At 41.9% G+C, this 21,838-nt stretch overlaps 1 protein-coding gene across 1 annotated transcript; it reads right to left on the bottom strand.

The window, feature by feature from the left end:
- Nucleotides 1–1,897: 1,897 nt before the first annotated feature.
- On the bottom strand, nucleotides 1,898–20,631 carry PPP1R17 (protein phosphatase 1 regulatory subunit 17). The gene is given in 6 exon segments (XM_070468228.1): nucleotides 1,898–2,444; nucleotides 2,446–2,459; nucleotides 9,612–9,764; nucleotides 11,039–11,191; nucleotides 14,847–14,956; nucleotides 20,499–20,631. Coding segments are annotated over 5 exon segments (468 nt in total). The 5' UTR covers nucleotides 14,929–14,956; nucleotides 20,499–20,631; the 3' UTR covers nucleotides 1,898–2,378.
- Between the last annotated feature and the right edge of the window lie 1,207 nt (nucleotides 20,632–21,838).

The following is a 21,838-nucleotide window of genomic DNA, read 5'->3' as shown; positions in this document are numbered from 1 at the left end:
CCTTGTTTTAAGAAAACAGTGTGGACAACCCAGGCTAGGGAGGGAAAATTCATTTAATGGCATTTAAAAGGAAGCTGCTTGAGTCCTTTGTGGTCCTATCCACATCTTGTCAGCATCTGCCTCTGCCTCTCCAGGTGATAATTAAGCATTAGAAGCTGGCTGTGTGAACTCATCACCTACTCAATGAACATGAGTTTGAGTAAACTCCGGGAGTTGGTGATGGACAAGGAAGCCTGGTGTGCTGCAATCCATGGGGTCGCAAAGAGTCAGACACGACTGAGCAACAGAACTGAACTGTGTGAACTCAGGCAGCAGCTTTTAAAGAGGATCTGGATTTAAATGAAGACACCAGTGCTGTGTGGGTTTTGTGAAAGATAGCTGAGTTTCCTATCTAGTCCCTCCTCCTCCCAGGCAGCCTGGGCTTGGGATAGACACCTTCAGAGTGAATAAAAGGCCAACTGATTTACCAATTCTATTGGGATTGCCTTTAATTGGGGCTTTCTTTCTGAATGGGCTACCATGTAATGCTCCTATTTTCTTAATATGATGATTATTTAGCTGGAGGGAAGTTATTCAAAATGTATTAAAAACTACTTTAATCCGAATGTAACTGTAACCATTAAACTTCTAATTTACCTGCTCAGAAAAGGGCCACAGGCATCAAGGGAAGTGAGGGAGACTTGGCTTCAATCCAAATTACCCAGTGACATCCAGGGTTGCTGAGATGTTCTGACTAGCATTGTCCCTCATCATTTCTGTGAGTGCTCCTTTGAGGCTGGGAGTGTTACAAACACCGCCTTCCTGGAAAGAGGAGGACTAGTCTTTCAGTTAAGGGGATAGGATCTCCCTCTTCAAGCACTTCTCCAGAGGCTGTGATTAAAGTCCACATAATTGCTACTGACTTAATAACCAGGCAATGGGGATTTGGCGATAGAAAAGGCACAGTTCATATTCTGAATACATCTTAAAAATATCCTGTTACAGACGAATAGAGCTTACTATACCCTTTGCCATAGTTATTAATACCTTATGTAATTCTCAGACTGTGAAGGTAAAGTGGGAATTATTGCCTTCATTTTCAAGATAAAGAAACAGAGAATTCTAAAGTCTTGCTCAGTGTTGCCCATTCAGGGCAAGAACTCAAGGCCTTTGTCTCTACAATTGCCAGTCTACTTTCCACCCCATTCCAGGAAGTCAGAAATGAGGAGGGCTTTTCTGAGCACCTGCAAGTTTATTGAGCACACCCTGTGGGCATGGCTTCAGGTATGCCAGGCATGTACAGAGAAGCTGATAGATGAGAGTTCATCTGTGTTTTCTTACTAAGAATCCCTTGGTGCTGATATAATCCTATTTATCTAATACCTGTAATTGCATGTTGCTTTTGAAAGATGTTACGGTGGCTTGTTTCACCCCTTATTCTTCAACTGGCATCCTGGCCACAATTTTATTCACCTCCTCCCAAAGCTGTGAGTACTGGGATCAAAGAGGGAGACATCATTAGGGACACAAAGTATGGCTCATCACCAGGGGTTCCAGACTCAAATGTGAAGGCTGGAGGGTGAAGTCAGAGGGAGAAATACACCTGGTGGGGCAGACAGTGAGATGGAGAATGTATTTTCTCCTAAAAGGACTGGTGCTTAGCACCCACTGGCAGTCACTTCGCTTCTAAATCAGGCTCAGGTAGCCAGATCTTGAGGTGTTTTTTCTAGATAATCTGGAAATCTAGGATTTTATGTAAATTCTCCTGATTGGATTATTAAATATTAATGGTTGGTTGAAACATTTTAAAATCTCTGTGAGTTAAAAACAAACATGACAATTCTCAAGTCTCTCTTGCAACCTCTTCTTCCTGTGGAAAAAAATAGGATATTTTAGGAGAAATGTGCACAGAGATGCATCCTGTTAGCAGAAGCATCTTTATTATTAGCAGGGTCCTGCATCTTTTCCACATTTATGAGAAGGACAAAAAGACAGAAAGGATTAACAAACTGATAGAGTCAGAGTGTAAACAAAGCTTCCAAATGATTGCTTTCAGCCAGCATCTCTTTGAATATCCACCCTAATACCCTTGAACAATAGCTTTCATCTTTCCCTAATTTCCAGCTTTCCCTGTTATCTACCAAGTTTAAGATGGTCTGCTTTCTTTCCACTTTTCATCAGAAAAATGAAAATTGAAGCAGTGGGATTGAAACTAGATTTAAGAAAGAAGAGACAAAGAGATGACTGGAGATCTGATATAGGGTGCCTTCTGGGGAAAAGGTGCCTGGATGTTAAAGGTGGCCTATGACAAAATGAGAGCAGAAACAAGTCTATTTTTTGCTAGATCGCCATAGGGAGCCAATCTAACCTATTTACAAGTGGTCTCAGGGGATATGTCTTTAAATAGCTATCTTGTCACCATCTTTTTCATCATCTTCCGTGATCACTTTGGGTCTCTCGTCCCGGGAGCAGTGTCACACCTGAAAAACAAAGCACAGATCTGCAATTAAGTGCCTCTAATTAAAATATGAGATGGCGGTTCGCAGGAGCATGGCAACCCAGAAAGGTTTTAGTGGCTGCAAAGCTAACAGCCAAAGATGCTGAGAGAGGGAGAGAGAGGGTGCTGAGTGGCCTTATTTGGCTTTCCCAGAGGAGCTGTGGCTCAATGAGAATACTGCTCTGCTTAGAAGAGATGCTCAGCCTGGGAGCCACAGGCAACCTTCACCCCCTTCTCTACATTCTGCAATTATGCTTGCAGCAATTAGGATGGAAAACGTACAAATTTGGGAGTCTAACCACTTCGGATTCTCATTCTACCACTCAATATGTACTGGGCCAGATTATACGTTCAGACTGAAATTTTCTTGTATGTAAAATGAGGGCATTAATACTTATATTAAGGGTTATGGTGACAATTAAATAAGAAGTATGAAATAATGCTTAGCACAGTGCTACACCTGTGAGCAACTTAGTGTTTCCTTTGCTTGCACAATTTGCTAGTTTATTTTCCCTTAGAAAAGAACTAGTAAACCTCATGAAGTCAAACTACACATATTTTACTAACATCTGGGGGAAATACTGAACTGAGACTCTGAACATGCCATTTTTGGATGTCAGTGCTAGTAGATTGATAAGGTCACGTGGTTTAGAGCAAAATGAGAAAACAAGAAAAATGCAGCGAATTTTTCACAGCTCTATGGCTCTAGTTTAAAATATTGTCCTTATTTTAAAAACAATTCTTTCTCTTATTTAAGGGATTAAAATATTCTTTCTTTTGTGAAATTTTAGAGATGTTTGATGGCTGTTTTGTCAGCATCCTCACTAGGCAAACTCAAAGTTGTGATCTCTCTATTAGAATCCATAATATCTTGCTTTAAAAGTTTACTGATCTGTGGAAATCAGAAGCCTGAGCACCATTTTCTGGACTGCTCAACCCAGAAAAGGCCATTCAAGGTCTGGGTGGTTCTGCTCATCCTGTGAGTTATGAAATGGGGTCATTTTAATAAAAGGAAAGGGAGCTGTGATCCAAGGCCAGTCTTCCATGCTTTCTATCATCTCACTCCATCTATCAGCTTTGTTTTCCCACCACTGCCTTGCACAATCCCCCACCCTTTCTGTAATTAGAGACCTTTCTGTTCATGAAGCATTTCATAAAGATCTAAACTTGAGGGAGGAAAGCTGTGCACCACAAGAGGCCTTTTACAACACTGGACTCCATTCAACAGTGGCAAATTAATGAAAACTATGCTTTGATCTTAATGACTATTCATTTGATTCAGTCACTAGTTTGTACATATGGGTTCTTTACCAATTAGCTGATATTTATTGGAGGAGAAAAACAATTTTAGGAGTCTGGTTGAAACTAAGGCTTTTGCATAAATCACTTATGAAACACAGTGGGAGATACTTTCTCTTATACCAGCCACACAGAAGTTTGAATTTTTATTTGGAAAGTAGGCTCTCTTGGTAGGAGAACATAGTGAGCCATGCTGAGTTCCCAAGTATTGCATCCTTCCTTCCTTGAAATTTCTTCACATTAATCCAATTTTGGGTGGATTCAAAGTGGATAGTCAGTTCAGTCACTCAGTCATGCCAACTCTTTGCAACCTCATGAACCTCATGAAGCATGCCAGGCTTCCCTGTCCATCACCAACTCCCAGAGTGTGCTCAAACTCATGTCCATTGAGTTCTTCTCATCCTCTGTCATCCCCTTCTCCTCCCGCCTTCAATCTTTCCCAGCATCAGGGTCTTTTCAAATGAGTCAGCTCTTCGCATCAAGTGGCTAAAGTATTGGAGTTTCAGCTTCAGCATTAGTCCTTTCAATGAATATTCAAGACTGATTTCCTTGAGAATGGACAGGTTGGACCTCCTTGCAGTCCAAGGGACTCTCAAGAGTCTTCTCCAACACCACAGTTCAAAAGCATCAGTTCTCTGGCGTTCAGCTTTCTTTATGGTCCAACTCTCACATCCATACATGACTACTAGAAAAACCACAGCCTTGACTAGCTGGACCTTTGTGGGCAAAGTAATGTCTCTGCTTTTTAGTATGCTGTCTAGGTTGGTTATAGATTTTCTTCCAAGGAGCAAGCATCTTTTAATTTCATGGCTGCAGTCACCATCTGCAGTGACTTTGGAGCCCCCCAAAATAAAAGTCTCTCACTATTTCCTTTGTTTCCCCATCTATTTACTATGAAGTGATGGGACCAGATGCCATGAATCTTAGTTTTCTGAATGTTGAGTTTTAAGCCAACATTTTCGCTCTCCTCTTTAATTTTCATCAAGAGGCTCTTTAGCTCTTCTTCACTTTCTGCCATAAGGGTGGTGTCATCTGCATATCTGAGGTTATTGATATTTCTCCCAGCAATCTTGATTCCAGCTTGTGCTTCATCCAGCCTAGCATTTCTCATGATGTATTCTGCGTATAAGTTAAATAAGCAGGGTGACAAAAGCCTTGACATACTCCTTTCCCTATTTGGAACGAGTCTGTTGTTCCATGTCCAATTCTAACTGTTGCTTCCTGACCTGCATACAGATTTCTCAGGAGGCAGGTAAGGGGGTCTTATATGCCCATCTCTTTAATAATTTTCCACAGATTGTTGTGATCCACACAGTCAAAGGATTTGGTGTAGTTAATAAAGCAGAAATAGATGTTTTTCTGGAACTCTCTTGCTTTTTTGATGATCCAGTGGATGTTGGTATTTTGACCTATGGTTCCTCTACATTTTCTAAATTCAACATTCTGGTTATTTTTAATATCCTTGACACCAAGTTATACAAGCATCTGGGCAGGGAAAAAATTAAGTACTGAGATTTCAGGGAAGGGAAGAGGTCAGCCCTTCCCAAAGTAGGCTAGGCTTTCCACAGGGACACAGGAGATAATTTCAAATGGAAAGTGAATTAACATTTATTTTAATGTAGTTAACCATTCACTTTAATGTCTTATAATGAAAAAAATATGGTAACTTGTCACAGTCTTGATTTCATGGATCTCATTGCTAGGATGAGGCTTAAATCAGTAGCATCTATATGTCATCCCTATGTTCTTACTCTTGATGCTTCATTTCATTGCCTTTGGTCATTTAAAGATGAATTACTTTTGATAAACATTAGTCTGTTTTAACTGGCTTAACTCAATCATGATCCTCACATTTTCCTGTAGAAGCAAAGGTGTGTTATCAAAGCAATGTGTTTCAGAGCTGGAAAACTTTGCTTTCGGTGGCCATTCATTCAGTTTGGAGTAGGTCACTCAACCTGTGTGAATCTCAGTTTATTTATCTGTAAAATTGGAGAAAACATACTTTGTATCTCCCATAGGAGGTAATCCCATCAAGAAAGATCTAGTCCAACATTCTTCTTGGCTTCAACCACACTTTACATGGGGACTTCCTTGGTGGATCAGATGATAAAGAATCTGCCTGCAGTGCAGGAAACCTGGGCTTGTTTCCTGGGTCAGGAATATCCCCCCAGAGTAGGAAATGGCAACCCACTCCAGTATTCTTGCCTGGAGAATTCCATGGACAGAGGAGGCTGGTGGGCCACAGTCCATGGGGTCACAAAGAATCAGACATGACTGAGTGACTAACACTTTCACTTTCACACCTTACATGAACCTCTGTTAAAATGCTTTTCACTTTATAGGAATTGTTGGACAAGACATCTGTCTGCCCTACCAAACTATGAGAGTCTCAGAGGATATTCTAATATCTAGCACAAGACTTGGAATATAGTAGGGATTTAGAAAATGTTGACTCTTTCCCTTCCACTCTTTCTGTAGGCAAATTTAGGGAACTTGGCTACTTCTCAGAACTTGATGTGCTTTTAAGGCTGAAGCTGTCAGTCCAAGACCTCTAAAGTGTCAATTAGCTCTGCAGCAAGCTGTCTTCAGTCATGATCCCAGCCAGAGCACCATCCAAAGGTGGTCACCTGCATCACAGATGTGTGTGGATCTAAGGCAGTCAGACCTAAGACACCACCGTTCCTGGTCAACCACACCAGAGAGAGTGCTCTATTCTAGGCAGGACAGAAGAGACATCACTTTCAAAGGACACGTCAGTCTCCTTTCTACAAGTACAATATTGAGCTTTGATCTCCAAGTGTTCACAGTTCATGGGTCAATTACCTAGGAGGCTTCTCTTCAAGACTTTCAGCCAAATTGTTCATTACTTTCTCCTGTTTCTTTTGCCACAGATCTCAACTAAAGATTTTTAAGCGGATCTTGGCTACTCAGATCTGACCAGTCCCAACCGAATGCTCCCTGCCCTGCAGCTCTTTGGACCTGGCAACCTCGGGTCACACTGAGAGCAAAGCTTGGGCTGGAGAGGAAGCCCAAGATGACTGCTTACTGCTCAGAGGAGATGTCTGGCAGTTGGAACCTGTCACAAACGCTCATTAACCTCCGGGAAAGAAGGTAGTTAGCTGGAAATTTAAAGGAGAGAGTGAATCCTTGTCCAGCCTCCCTTTGCCAAGGGCTAATGAGAGGAGAAGTCTCTGGAGAGCATTTTTCTGCGAATTCCTCTCATCATCCTTATTAAAACCAATGTGAGTCTCTCTAAACATCTGCTGAAGGCTCTATCCTTATCAGCTTAACTAACATTTCGATTACTGCCAAATCTTTAGATACTAAAAGGCTCTTCAAAAATAAAGTACTTCAGCTAATATGCTAATAAAAGCTGGAATCATAACACGATAATTGCAAATACTTGCAAGACAGAGATTTGCTGATTCAAGGAATTCGATAATGTGTATAGTCTATGAATACACAACAACCCCTCCTCCAACACTCCTGTGTACTCTGCACAGTTTGATAAACATTTTTTATTTGTCCAGGAAGCTTGTTCTCTTAGAATATCGATTTTGGGATGTAGGGGGCCTCCACTGCCAGAGAAAGAGAGCTCAACATTTTAGGAAGTTCCTTGAATCAGCAGCTTTCCATGGAGAGGTAAAACACTGTGGCCAGAAAAATTCTCACCTTTAGAAATGGTTTAGCATCTCAAAGAATATAATGTTGAAAAGAGGATGGAGGCGAACTAACGTTTACTGAAGACTTTCAATAAGCCAGGAAGTGTGCTAGGTGCTTTATAAACTTTATTTTAAGTTTGTTAACAATGTTGGGAGATGGGTTTTGTGGTTCTTCTTTAAGAGATGGATAAAATAAAGGAAGTTCTTCTAGTTTATGTTAGTTGCCCAAAGTCATTAAGCTAGAATGAAGCAGCACCAGAGATGAAGCCTACACCTTTCTGACTCCAAAGTCCATATTCAATGCTGTGTACTAAAGTAACTCTTTGCCCATAAACAGTTTTGTTCCTCTTCCAAGTCTTCCCTTAGAAGGACTTCAATAAAAGTAAATACAAGAATGAGCAGAAAATAATCAGTATCCTAATGGAGAAATGCTGAAAAACGCTTGAAACGCTGAATCACGACTGCCGAATATAATACCAAATCAACAGATACTTAAGGAGTCGGGGCTACATGGGAGGGACTGGACCAGTTATCAAGGTCAATACCAGCAACATAACGCAATCCCAGGCCATTTCTAATGACGTCATCAAAAAAGTCTTCGATGTACGTCAATTAAATAACAGCCACAGTAACAGCAACAAGAAAGATAAGGACAATACTAAAAGAGAGGGCAAAGTCTTGGTATTTGCACATCCAGCTCCAATTTAAAAAGAAAAAAAAGGTTTAGAATTAAAAAGATTCATTCTGGACTTGGAGGTGTCTGTTGGTAGAGACTTAAAGCTGGCTGTTGTAAAAGGTGACTAGACGTGGACAAAGGCAGAGCTTGGAGGAAACATGTGAAGGATTTGAGCATCAAGGGGGCAGGTAGGGATGCATAAGAACCTATAAGAAGCATGGCTAAGGTAGATTCACAGCCTACGGATGGGTCCTCAGTCCATTTCTCCAGACAAGTGCTTCCTCATGCTTCATGCCTCTTTCCTGGCTCTTCTCAGAAATCAGTGACCCTGTCTGCTTCCCTGATTGCCTTTTCATGATGTCTTCTGAGCCATCTTTCAATTTTGTTATTAGATGAAATCATGGGAAAATACAGTCTTATAATAATGACTAAATCTCATCGTCTCCCAAAAGTGTCTCTTCTGGATTGCTATAATGCTATAGGTCCAAACCATAGCATGATAAAATGAAAAACTGCTCACAGATGAGACAAACCTGGATCGGAGCCCCAGTTATGTCACATAACAGTGTGTGATCATGAGCATGATTTGATCCATTCATCAGTCCTTCTAATCATCGCATCATCAGTTAGCTAATCAGCTATCCATCCATCAATTTCATCAACAAAAGATTTTAGAGTAGCTGTTACTTAAATCCTCTCTCAATTTCCATATCTGTAAAGTGAGATGATATCTACTTTACTGTGTTATTCAGTTGATTTTTTGAAAATCCATGAGACATGCCAAATCCAGTACCTAACATTTAGTAGGCTTTCAATAAACATTAATGCATTTTCTCCTCTGCCATTCTCCCATCCCAGACTATCTATATAAAACAAACACACACACTCCCATCTTATACTGTGACACTGTCTGTACTCATCTCATTCCCCAATTTCCCAACTTGTACCTAAAATTCTCAGGGACAAGACTACCTCATACACTGGCTGCCCTGTAGTGTGGGATTGTGCCCATAGTTCAGCAAGATTTTTTGGTTTGATTTGACTCACATAGAGAAAGCTATCATTATTTTTGCAGCTTGCTCTCTCTCTCTCCCTCCCTCTCCCCCTCTCTCTCTTCTTTTGAGGGTTTGGTCAATATATCCAGGTGTTTTGGGAGAATCACCCATAGGATGCAAGATCCCTGGGTGACTGGGAACGAGGGTATTTACATTCTTTTCAAGGACCCACTGACATTTCTATTTTATTGACTCAGTGGTTCTGACCAGTTCTGCTGAAGCATGAGTTATGCTCTGATCCTCACCCAGCTCCAAGTCAGCCCCAGAGAAACTGCCAAGGAAGGCAAACCTGAGAGGCAGCAGTAAATACTCCTCCCGTGAACATTCCTGTGAGACACAGACTGCTGGGCCAGGGCAAAGGCTGTACCTGTGGCGCTCCCGATGGTAAGGCTCTTGACCTGTTCCCAGCACCCCTTGCAAATGCCCTACACGAGCTCTTTTACCTGCTGCAAAGGGGGACACGTGCAGGGCAGGTGTGTCTTTTCTCTTTGGCTTTTTCTGTTCCAGGTCAGTGTTATGAAGAACTGGACTCATTTTGCCCTTTGGATGCATGTCTTGGACATCGTATCTTGTAATTAAATGTTCTGAAAGGACATCTGCATAGTTAGGAGAACAGAGGGAGAAATAGGGTCAAACACATATGTCTCAGAACACAAGGATAGTCTGTCCGTATTTACACATGCACCTGGTGATGTGCAAGCAATAATCAACTTTTCAAATATCTTAATAAAAGCAGTTTCTTTATCACAAGAATTCATATCCATGGAGGCTATACTAGATAACATGCTTTATACAAAGGGTTTTACATGACTGATTTCATTTTAGCCTCACAAAACCATGAGGTTTTTAATACTACCACTGTTACTTTGCTGAGGAAAGTGAGGCAAAGATGTGCTGGAGGAATTACCTGAGTTTTGTCTGCTGCCGAAGCCTACCCTTGTTAGAACGATGAGGCATTTGCTGTTCCATAAGCTACCTGCTACTATGTTCTTCGCTGGCTTAACTAGTTCTCTCCACCACCTGCTTCCTCTCCCCTCTTCTACACGCGATCGTTCTCTCCGTTATGCAGAAATTCTCTAAAAACAGCCTCCTCTAGAAAACAGTCTACAGTTCATAGCCCAGACTGAGCTCCCAGGGTCCTTATCTGAGGCCTTCCTTTATGATGTTATCTCTTACTGCATATTTCAGCTGGTTATGTGTTTCTCTTATCTCTGTTTTATAAAACAGAAAGTTTCTTTCCAGAAAGGAAAAGTTCTGTTTCTTTTGTCTCCCCAAGAGTAGGTTGTGAATAGAGAGGACATTAAATAAATGGCCTGGAAGGAAGGGGAAGGGAAATAAGACAAAACTTTTGGAAACAAGAGAGTGTCACAAGTCACATGCACGGTTTTCACAGAGGCTCGTTAGCTGTTCCCAAGACTGTTTTCTTCTTCTCCTGGCTCAGACCTGGGCTGCGTTTCTCAGCCCCCCTTGCAGTCGGGTGAGGAAGTGACTGAAGGAAGTATGTGTGCCTGCCAACCCCTACCTCTGTCTGCCCTGGGTCTGCTGGATGCCCGCGCCTCGCTGACTTTAGAAGCCAGGTGTTGATGGTGCCATTGTCCTGAGTCCCTGAATGGCTGGAGCGAAGCCTGCCTCTCCACTCCCCCAACGTCCACTGATGAGAGAGAAGCAAACTTGTTTGGTGTTGTCCACTCATATTTTAGAATGTATGTGTTATAGTGACCCTCCTTAGAGTAACTAAGACAAATGCAGAGACTGTACCCATGATTGAGAAATATCGAACTATTTAAGGGAAAAAAAAGTAAGATCCATGCAGTCTAGAAGGCAGGGGCTCCCTTTTACAGACGTGCACACCGACCTCGCTGTCCATTACCTGGTATGAAAGGCGGGACGTGCAGGGCCGGTGTGTCTTTTCTCCTTGGTTTTTTCTGGTCTGACTCAACATTCAGGGTGACTTGTACATTTTTCCCCTTTATAGGCTTCTTTTTGAGATCACAATCCTTAATAAACTGGTCTGAAAGATCATCTGATTTTGACAAGATACAAAGAAAAAAAAAAGAATACGACATGAGCAAGGGTTCAGTCACAGACTGGTTGGTTTACAGTTAAATCTGATGGGAGGGAGGAATCTTTTGTTCTGAGAAAGAAAAGCGTTTATTGATTGTGGCGTCTTCTATGAGAGGACTTTGCATGCGTAGATGTATGCAATAAAAGGAAAACTAGAATTTTGTAAAACTCCAAATGAAGGGAACTCAAATGGGGTGGATAATCAAGGCAAAGAGGAACTTTAAAATACACTTAAGCAAGCCACAGAGTGGGTTTAAGTTACATTTCAGACTGGGGAACAGGTTCTCTGTGTCAGAACGCTCCTCCTGGATTTTCTTTACTCAAGCCTTGCTCTCTTTGGAGGGCCCAAGGGCCACTAGGGAGCCTTGTTCTCTCTTTGGTCTTGCAACAGGGTTCTGTCTATTCCTCACAGCTTTCATTTCTATGGCTGATCAAGTCACACCAATGATGAATGCTTACACTTCAGCACTGGTCTTTACACTGCCCCCTGGCTTTACAATTCTATTTACTTATCCCAACCCAGGCCCTCTTATCTTCTTATTCCTTACACTCCCCACTCCCCTGCATTACCTCACCAGAGCCTTTGAAGTCTGGATTCCGCATCAGCTCCATCAGATGTCACTGTATACAATTAATTCTATTTGATACCCTCCCTTGCCCAGTAAGATATTTTCTCTGCTTTGTCTTACTCCTCTGTGCTTTGGTTTCTGTGCCTATGCTTTGAGCTCCTCTGTTGTTTTAGCACTTCATTCCCTAACGATCTATCTCCTGAGCTGGATAGAGCCTTCTTAGAGATTAAAGGTTATATATCCTTTCGATAATTTTATTCTTAGTTGTTTTTCCCACCAATAAACGCATGTTGAAACAATGATTAGGTGAGTTAGACAGATCTGAGTTAAAATTTTGACTCTGTTTCTTGTTAGTTCTGAGAACTTCGCCAGAATTTCCTTTTTTTGGGGGGGGGGGAGTCTTAATACTTAGGAACTTTAATATTCTCTCAACTTATAAGATGGGGATAATATTAAATCAATGCATGTGTGTGTGTGTGAGAGAGAGAGAGAGACAAAGACAGAGAGAATTAAATTTGTTGATGATGGTAAATCATTTGATACATTTGATATATTTCAGATAACTTAAAAAATGTTCACTCTGGCCATTGCTAACCCCCAATACTTTCCCAAAGGCTCAGAGGAAATCCCAACCCTCTCACCCCACCCCATCTTTATCTTCCCTCACTAATTCTAGTCCTGCGTGTCCTTTCTCATTTTATAAATATCCATAGCGTTTTTACTCATGTAACGCCTTTAAAGGATAATCCAGTTATTATTTATGCATGTTTTCCCTGCCCTCTTTAATGACAGGTGTCTTGTGTTTTATCTCCTTAGTAACAACGAGTAGATATTTGTTGAATGTATGCTTGAATGAATGAACTCAAATATATTTTGTATAAAGAGCTCCTTTGTTAGGATTCTAAGAAACTGCAAAGCAATGAAACTATCTGTTTTCTCCGGAAACTATTACCTGGCTATTGCCTAGCTAGATCTATAATTAGGAATGAAGTTGGGGAAATTTAGGGAGTAATTGGATCTTTTCAATCCTTCTCTCCTCCCTCCCTTCCTCTCATCTGTCCTTTCTTGCTTTCTCTTTCTTTTTTTAGTGAAAACATTCAGGTGAGCTTCTTTAAAACACGGAGGATTAAATGTGCCAAACATTTTCACTTTAGTTTTATGGGTCTACACATAGACTGTGTCATTCATTCACTTATTTATTCAACGAATGTTGATTAAGCTCCTACTGCGTATGCCAGACATTGAGCTAGGACTAAAACATATACTTTGTTTCCAAGTTGCTTATGGTCTATTGGACATTATATCTGGATGATCCTTTGTTTTAGAAGACCCAAGGTGGCTCCGTGGTAAAGAATCTATGTGCGATGCAGACACCGCAGGCAATGTGGGTTTGATCCCTGGGTTGGGAAGATCCCCTGGAGGAGGAAATGGCAACCCACTCCAGTATTCTTGCCTGGGAAATCCCATGGACAGAGGAGCCTGGTAGGCTGCAGTCCATCCATAGGGTCTCAAAGAGTCGGACAGGATGGAGTGACTGATCACACACAAATATGTGTGAGGAGCGTATCATCAGACATATTTAGTAACCGTACATCATTATGCCTGCATCATCAAAAGATCATAATACATAACCAAAAATCAAATAGCTTCATTCTCCAGCCAATAGTAATAAATATTTCCTTCTATCTAGGAGATTTTAATAATTTCATCCAATCATTTCGATTTAATAAATACTTATTTAAATTTACTATGTGTAAGGCATTGACCTATATGATTTTAAGTTTCTATGCACACAAGAAAGGAGATGAAAGGGAGACTTTACTGAGTGCTACTTATCAACTTGGTGATTTCACCTCATTTTCATGTGTGGGATAGACCAATACCTTCTCCTATTCGTCAGTGCCTGTGTTTTACTAGCTGTTAAATACTCTCACCATTCTGAATACGTTATCTCATTTAGTTCTCATATCATGCCCACAAGGAAAGGTATTTTTAGCCGTAATTTGTAATGAGGAAACAGGTTTAGAAGGCCAGCTAGCAGGCTAAAGATTCCACTGTTGGGAGGTTATGGCAACAGGGTTAAAACCAGGCTCTAGGAACTACGTATTTCAATGCCTGGTTGAAAATGTAATTTCAAAACTTTATTACCACACAGCACAGTTAATCTCCCCCCACATTACACATACTGTAGACCTTTGCTGAATGAATGAAAGTGGCTCAGAATGGGTACTGCCCAGCTGTGGGGTCTCTGGAGGTACAGGCTGGTTATGGACCAGTCACGGGTCACCATTCAACCCCAAGGTGCCACTCAGGGCTCCGTACAGAGAGCAAGACATTTTGTTCAATTTTAACTTTTACTTCAAATGCATTTCCCCGATTTTTGGAGAAATCCTGAGTACAACATATCTTGATAGTAAATGGGGAGAAGGGAGAGGTGGTGGGGGGGGCGGAGTCATAACCAGGCGAGGCATAAACAAAGGCTATGAATATGCAAAAGGCCCATCCATCAAAAGTCTGAGTGTCTCATTTTTAGAAATGCGTAGAGGCAGAAATGTTTCTGGTATTTTCATTACAAAGGTTATGCAGAAAGTCAGTTCTGGAAAGGAAACAGATTGACAATAAAGCAGAAAAAGGCTATTTAAAATTCTGTCTTGATAGGCAAAGAGAGATATTTGAAATATTTTATTGGCACAGCACATGGGGTGTAAGTGTGTTGGGAAATACTGGAAACAAGCTAGACTGCCACTCTCCATTTATGGCCTCAAAAATGCTCTGCCTGGGACACTGTCAGACCCAAAAAAGAGGACAATGCCTCTTCTCTCTTTTTTAAATTCTAATGAACTTCTCTCCAGTGCTTCAGCTAATATTTACATGACAGACCTCATAGACCCATGGGCTATTTGTCTGTCCATCTGGTGTTGGCTGTCACCAGAAATCTCAAACTATCAGGTTTCAGGGAACCTCCCTCTGACTTGCTTGCAAGCTGAATTGCAGAGACGCCCCCTTTCTGACTTTCACCAGTGACATTCACACTGTAGCATTTACCTAAGTGGCCACAGCGAGGGCCTAGCTTGTCCAGTCTGTCTTCTGAGAGCTCCAGAGGCTGCATTTGCTCAGTAGACATCATCAAAGGAGAGCAGGTGTGTGGATTTCTTCTCCAGCACCACGAAGTATAGAAATAAGACCATTAGTATGTCTTCTGCTTATTCACTCACTTATTAAATAAATATATGCAGTGAACACATACTGCTATGCTATCAATTCAATCCTATTTTTAAGTCTGCTTTTTCTACTTAGCTAGAAGTTCTAAACTTAATATTTAAGCCAAAATAAATGAATCACACACACACAAATACACACACACATTGATTTATCAGTAATTGTCATGTATCAAATGTTCAGTATTTGCCATCTTTTAGAAGTACTGTGGGAGTTTTAGAATGAACTCTTATAAAGTCTGAATTAGAAATGAGTTAGCTGGGAGTTACAGGAAATCTTGATTAAATCTTGCCTGAATTTTCTTTTTTTTTTGGTTGAGTTCTGCAAAGTAGGATTATGCCTACTTCACAGGTAAGAAAACAGGATCAGAAAATTTAACTAATGTGTTCAGTCACACATTTATTAAATAGCCACACTTGGATCTATCTCTATTTCTGCAAACTTCCACTAGCGACCTAAAACTCTTAAAATAGTGGTTCCTTTGAATCCACATTGAACAAGGTTTCTGATTTTCTACCATTACATGCTTGTAACTATGAAGTATTGAGACTTCTTCCCTATTCATATTACAATTCTGGTAGGAAAATATCCAGGTCTCGAAATAGATCTTTATTATGTTCTCCCTAGAGATTTCTGACATTAGAGCAAATCTGCTTCCTCTTCCCTCTCCCCCCTGCCATTGCCCATCTTTCCTAAACCGCAAATCCATTGAATTCTCAAAGCTATTAGTTGTAGCCATTGTCGAGGAGGAGTAGAAATTCAGAATGGACATATGTCAGGTCTGAATGAGGAATGCATTAGGTGAGGTTTGTAGGAAATCTTCACTAGAGTCTGCCTATCTTCTATTTCTTTTGGATAATTTATTACTCATGTTCTACCATAGCAATAATGGTTGGAGAGGAATACTATTTAAATGACCCAGTTTGTCCTCTTTTCTTGAGATGCTTGGATCACCGGTATGCAGAAGAATACACCCACCAATTGCATTAATATTTCAAGCTCATAGAATTAGTTCAACTCAGTTGTCTGCTGAGGAATAAGCCAATGTTCTCTGGGAAGGCTAGAGGGCTTCTCCCCCTACAAGCTGAGATCATTGTGGAGCAGATGGAGCCATTAACAGATTACTTGAGCCAGCTTTTAGTGTCATTCTGAGAAGACTGACTGCTCTGAGTGACTTCAGCAGAAATCAATTCAGACCATTGTTTTTAGTGTTTGTGTGGAGACTGCCAATTCCCTGGAACCATAAGGAAGTACACTGCTAACTTGGGAGGCCCGTTCCTACCTGCTTGCATGAAGAAGAAAGCTATGGGACCATCATTTGGGATGAGGGGACTTAGGACTGAGGTCTGGAGGCAAAGGCATCAGATATGGACTGTGCACCTACTCAAATCAATCTTTCATCTCTTTGGGCAGAAATTCATGGGCCCTTTCATAGACTTTGGGCTGAAGGTCACCCCATGCAGGATCTAGTTAAAATATTTATTCTCTAGAAAAAGAAATGGAGACTCAAAGAGCTTAAAATGACTTAACAATTAATTACATACTTGAGAGTCAGAATCATCACTTGAACCCAGACCTCTTACCTTCTACTCTAGGTCCTCTCTGGGAGGAGTACCCTCTCTTCTCCAAACTATGATAAGCTGGTCTTTTCACTTGAATCATATGGCTGCTCCTATGTGCTCAATAACTGGTTATTTAATTTGAATCTGGGCTTTCAAGCCAAATAGATCTAGGTTAAATATCAGTCTTTTAACTAAAAGTTACATGACTTGGATGAAGTGACTACATCATCATGATGTCACGAGGACAGATGAAGCCCAAGTGCCATACAATCAATTCTGCCTTTCTCCCTAAAGGCTGCAGCTTCTGCGGTAGAATTTGCCAAAGTCAGCGTCTTCCTGGGGTACCCACAGACTAGTACCTGGGGATGTATGTTCCTCTCTGACTCCCATTCTTAGCCTCAGTTTTCTTATCTGTAGAATAGACTTAACAGTAACTGTTCTGTAGAGTTACTGTGATGATTAAACAGTAGCTCTGTGCTTTGAACATTGTAGGCATTGAGTTGATGGCAGTCACTGTTGCATAGCATTGTCTATAACTTTCTAGATATCTGGCTGAGGAAGACCTGCCGAGGAACTGAAAAAATTCGAAAAATCATTGACTCATTTTCATCTGGATGCTGAACCGTGGGATGGCCAGCCTTCATATGAGAAAACTGGCTCTCACAGTACTGGACTTGAGAAAGAGGAGGCTGCCCTTGGGGGGTGAACTGCGTGAAGTTCAGAAGTCCCTGGACAAGGCAAGGCTCCCTGGTGATTAGTCACAAAACTGACGCATGATTGCTCCTCAAGACAGCACCTAGTGTCTATGGGGGAAAACATCACTATTTTAAATCAGTGTGAGTGAAAGAATGATGGTAAGCCTCTGTTTGCAGGGGTCTGAGAGATGATTTTTCACATTTGGGATTTTACATCACAAAACTACCCCCTGCTGGGCAGGGATGTGCTTTGCCCATGGTAGAAGCTACTTTTATTATGGATGATGTCACTACAATCTTCTTGGCAGAAAACCTTCACACAAAGAAAGGAACAAATACACAAAAGAGAGAGATTTGGAGTTAAGCATCGCCTTACTGAGGGTTGTCATTTTATGTGCCTGTTTAGCACATAATAGAAGATGTTCTCCATCTCTTTATTCCCTCTGCTTTTCTACCCTCAGTGAGAAGGGGTGCTCCAGATAATTGAGCTGCTATAAATCAGGAGCTGGCCTCATTCTTAAACTAGGAAACGGCATATTTCTACTTCCTCTTCCTGACTGTGCCCATGCATTGCTCTCTTGAGTTCAGTCCCCATACCAAGCACAACAAATGGATGTTGCCTTTGTCATGCTGTCCAGGGAAGCTTTCATCATCTCCCTCAGCAGCTCCCTGTTATTTGGGAACTTTCTGAAGCATCAGCTCTTTCTTTCATACCTAAGCACCTGGTGGGGTAGGGACTGAAGAGATGTCTTAAGGGTATTTTATAAACTGTTTTCTAGTCAAAGATTTGCAATTCTATAGCATTCTTTTCCACTTATTGGTTCAGCGTGGTCTCTGAATTTTAACACACAGTGACAACTCTAACTGCCACTGTGACTGTCAGTATCGGCCCTCCCACCTTCTTCTGAAAAGCCTGGGGCTACCTGTGTGGTGGCAATCAGGAAACTATGATTATGTAGCCCATCCAGAGAGGTCACATTAAGTGCCACAACCACAGGCATTACTTCTGCAGGAAAAATGTGAGCATTCACGCTGAACTACAGAATCATTTATCTTTTATGTCAGATTTTGTTACAGAGTGAATTTATGTTGACTTTAACAACAAAAAAAATTTTGGTTTCTGGATCTTCTCATTAGAGAAGAAAGTCTGCCTGACTTTTCTCCTTGTTGTTTGAGAGAATGTGGTTGGATTGGTGTAGCATGTGCAAGAGACCAGGAGATGGTATTTCAGGGGCTTAAGGAGGTTTTCAGGACCCTGACCACTGAACTCTTCTAATTCCTCTTGCTAATTCTCATGTTGCTCTTCTCAGAGACACATTTGTAAATACAAATGCAACTGAGAGGAGCTACATAAACTGATGTCAATACCTAGGGGTTATTAATGACAACAGTGTCTTTCTCTTTTGAGAACAGAGACAGAAAGGTCTAGGGAACTGGGTTGCAGGGGAGGAAGTGCATGTTGCAGGACAGGCATGCCAGAGCAGCCTGCGGAAGCCGAGGATGCCTGGAGGGACCCTAACTCCACTAGCTCAGGTGTGTGTGAACTGTCGCTCGGTTGTGTCTGACTCTTGTGACCTCATGGGCTGTAGTCTGCCAGGTTCTTCTGTCCATGGGATTCTCCAGGCAAGAATACTGGAGTGGGTTGCCATTTCCTTCTCCAGGGGGTCTTTCCCACCCAGGGATCAAGCCCACATCTCCTGCATCTCCTGTATTGGCAGGTGAATTCATTACCTCTGAGCCACCTGGGGAGCCCACTACCTCAGAGCTGATTCCTCTTTCAGGAGGAGAGTCATGCTATTTCTGTAGCTAAAGCAGATCGATTGAGTATGAGGTCAGAAAAGGCTCTGGGCATTTTGTCCTTAACAATGAGTGGATTCTCAGGTGGGTGTTAGAATATGTGGCTGAATTCATAGACAGAAAATCCCTCATTGACTATAGGCATTTTGTGCTGTCAGGTAATATGAGGCAGAAACAATTGCTTGGTCCTCCTCTCTAGCTGGGTGAACTTGGGAAAGTTATATGTCCTCTTGGAAACTTAGTTTCCACATCTGTGAGATGGGCAGGGTAGTGGCTCTTCTCCAGGGCTATTGAAAGCGTTAATAATACAATGTGCGTCAATCTCCCAGTATATGCTACAATTTCAAGAATGTGAGTTGCTTTCTTTGCTCTTTTAGTCTACTTCTTGCAATTACAACATGCACCTCGAAATCGAACAGAACCATTTCCTTGTCATTTCTGGCCTTTTCTGAAGCTATGATGAGATAAGAACAATCCAAAGGAGACCATACTGTACAGCACAGGAAACTCTACTTAATGCACTGTGGTGACCTGGATAGGGAGGAAGTCCAAAAAAGGAAGGAATACATGTATACGTATTGCTGACTCATTTCTCTATACAATAGAAACTAATACAACATTGTAAATCAACGATACTCCAACAAAAATTAATTTAAAAAATACACTTTCATTTTTCAAAGCGAAAAAAAAAAAAGAGAGAGAGAAAGATAAAAACCAACTGAAGAACACCTGTTTCCAGGCCTTGGGAACATGCTAACACTGATTGTCAGGAACAAGCTGACACTTAGCTGAGTCATGTGATATTCTAAAGAATTTCCCTATATTAGTCAGGCTTGGATTTACTTGACGGAATAAAAAGTTAGAAGGTTATGTCCACAGCCCAAGGTGATATCTGATTAACGTACCCTCTGGTTGTGTAAAAATTCATATATTTTGTCAAACCTATTTTTAACCTGAGGACTGAATTCAGGTCAAAAACACCAGATTTAAAAATCAAATTTGTTCCTTTAGAAGACCTAAATTTGCAGTATTCCTCGAGGAATGACTGTTACTCAAAGTAGGACATAGAAAGGGTTTTTGATTAGGACAGTCTCAGCTTTGGAAGATGAGCCTCTCCACACTGTTGTATGAATACACAAATATACCTGTGTTCATTGTGAAACTTCGCAATTTAATTTCTGAGGGCTCTGGTTCTTAAAGAACTCAGGACTCCGCTTCTCTTGGAAAATGACTTGTAAGTGGTAACTTTCGCAGGTCCCCATCTAGCCCTGGCTTAGTCTTGCTCCGGAAAGTCCCTTATCCCTCACACCCCCTGTACCACCAGCCGAAGCCTTCTTTGTCTTAGCAACCACAGAACAGTAGCTTGTTGGAAACTTGCTTTTCTCACTGTAAATGTTCTCATAGTAAAGACCTGAAGCACTTACCAGGCGGCGCAGGAGCTGAGATGAGAAGGCAAGGGATGGGAAGGAAGCGCTTCCTCTCTGAAGCTGGGCCGGCTCCTCAGTGGCAGTGGCGGCTGCTGCCCGTCTCCAGCTCCTCTTATCAAGGGACCAGCAGCCGCTGTTGCCATGGGGATGCTCTGTTTCTCAGGCGCCAGGGCAAGGGGGATGGAGAGGGAAAGAGGACTCATCTCACAGCCACTGCTCCCAATTGTAATAATTGTCCATTGCAAAAACAATGCACAGAATAGTGCTTTGAGGACCTGGTGTGCAAGAAGTCCAGACAAATCAGCTAGGTCCTTTAATCCCCATAACAACTCTGCATGTGCATGCTCAGTCATGTCCAGCTCTTTGCGACCCCATGGACTGTAGCCTGCAAGGTTCCTCTGTCTGTGGGATTATCCAGGCAAGAATAGTAGGGTGGGTTGCCATTTCCTCCTCCAGGGGATCTTCCTGGCTCAGGGATCGAGCCCATGTCTTTTACATTGGCAGGCAGGTTCTTTACCACTGAGGGCAACAACAGCAATAACAACCCTATGCATAAGGATGTTTTGACCTGACTTTACAAATATGGAAGTTTAGGCACAGAGAGTTTAAGTGACTTGCCCCCAAATCCATGGACCCTCAAATCCATTTGAATTTAAATTCAGAGTACTCTCACTACCTACCTGCTGTTGCCTCTTAGGATAGTGTCATGATGAGAAGAAGAACAATAGCAATTGCTTCACATAAGGCTTCCCACTGCCAGGCACTCTAAGCATATCAACTCTTTAATCCTCATATCAACCTTGCAAGATAAGTTGCTGTCGTCATGCCCATCCTACTGATGTGAAACCCAGGGCCCGTGTTCTCACTGCTAGTAAATGGTGAGGCTAGGGTTTGAACTAGGCATCGAATGCTAGAGTCCATGCTCTAAACCACTTTACAGTCCTGTTCACCATTGAGAGTGTTTGAGAAAGAAACAGAACATAACAAAGAACGCAGCCCTCACTGAACAGGTGGGGCGTGGAGGGCAGGGCAAATTTGCTCCTTCAAAGGAACTAAACCATATGTTCTAGTGTTAGGAATCCACACTCACTCCAGGGGAGGCTTAGGGTCAAAGGGCATTTAAGCCAGTGTGTGTCGAGGAGTGACACACTCTCAGATGGATAGGAAGGGTCCATGTTTTCCATTAGCTCACTGGAGGAAGGTCCTCTGCTGGTTGGTGGAACAGAAGGATCAGGGGTTCAGTTTGGGAGGTCATATAGGGGTCAGCACAGCCTGGAAGGGCTTGAGATCCCTGAGGGCACTCAGGAGGCTATCCACCAATGTTTCCCAAAAAATGG

The sequence above is a fragment of the Odocoileus virginianus genome, chromosome 1, assembly GCF_023699985.2.
Source record: "Odocoileus virginianus isolate 20LAN1187 ecotype Illinois chromosome 1, Ovbor_1.2, whole genome shotgun sequence".
Taxonomy (NCBI): domain Eukaryota; kingdom Metazoa; phylum Chordata; class Mammalia; order Artiodactyla; family Cervidae; genus Odocoileus; species Odocoileus virginianus.
This window is presented reverse-complemented; position numbering and strand designations above follow the sequence as displayed.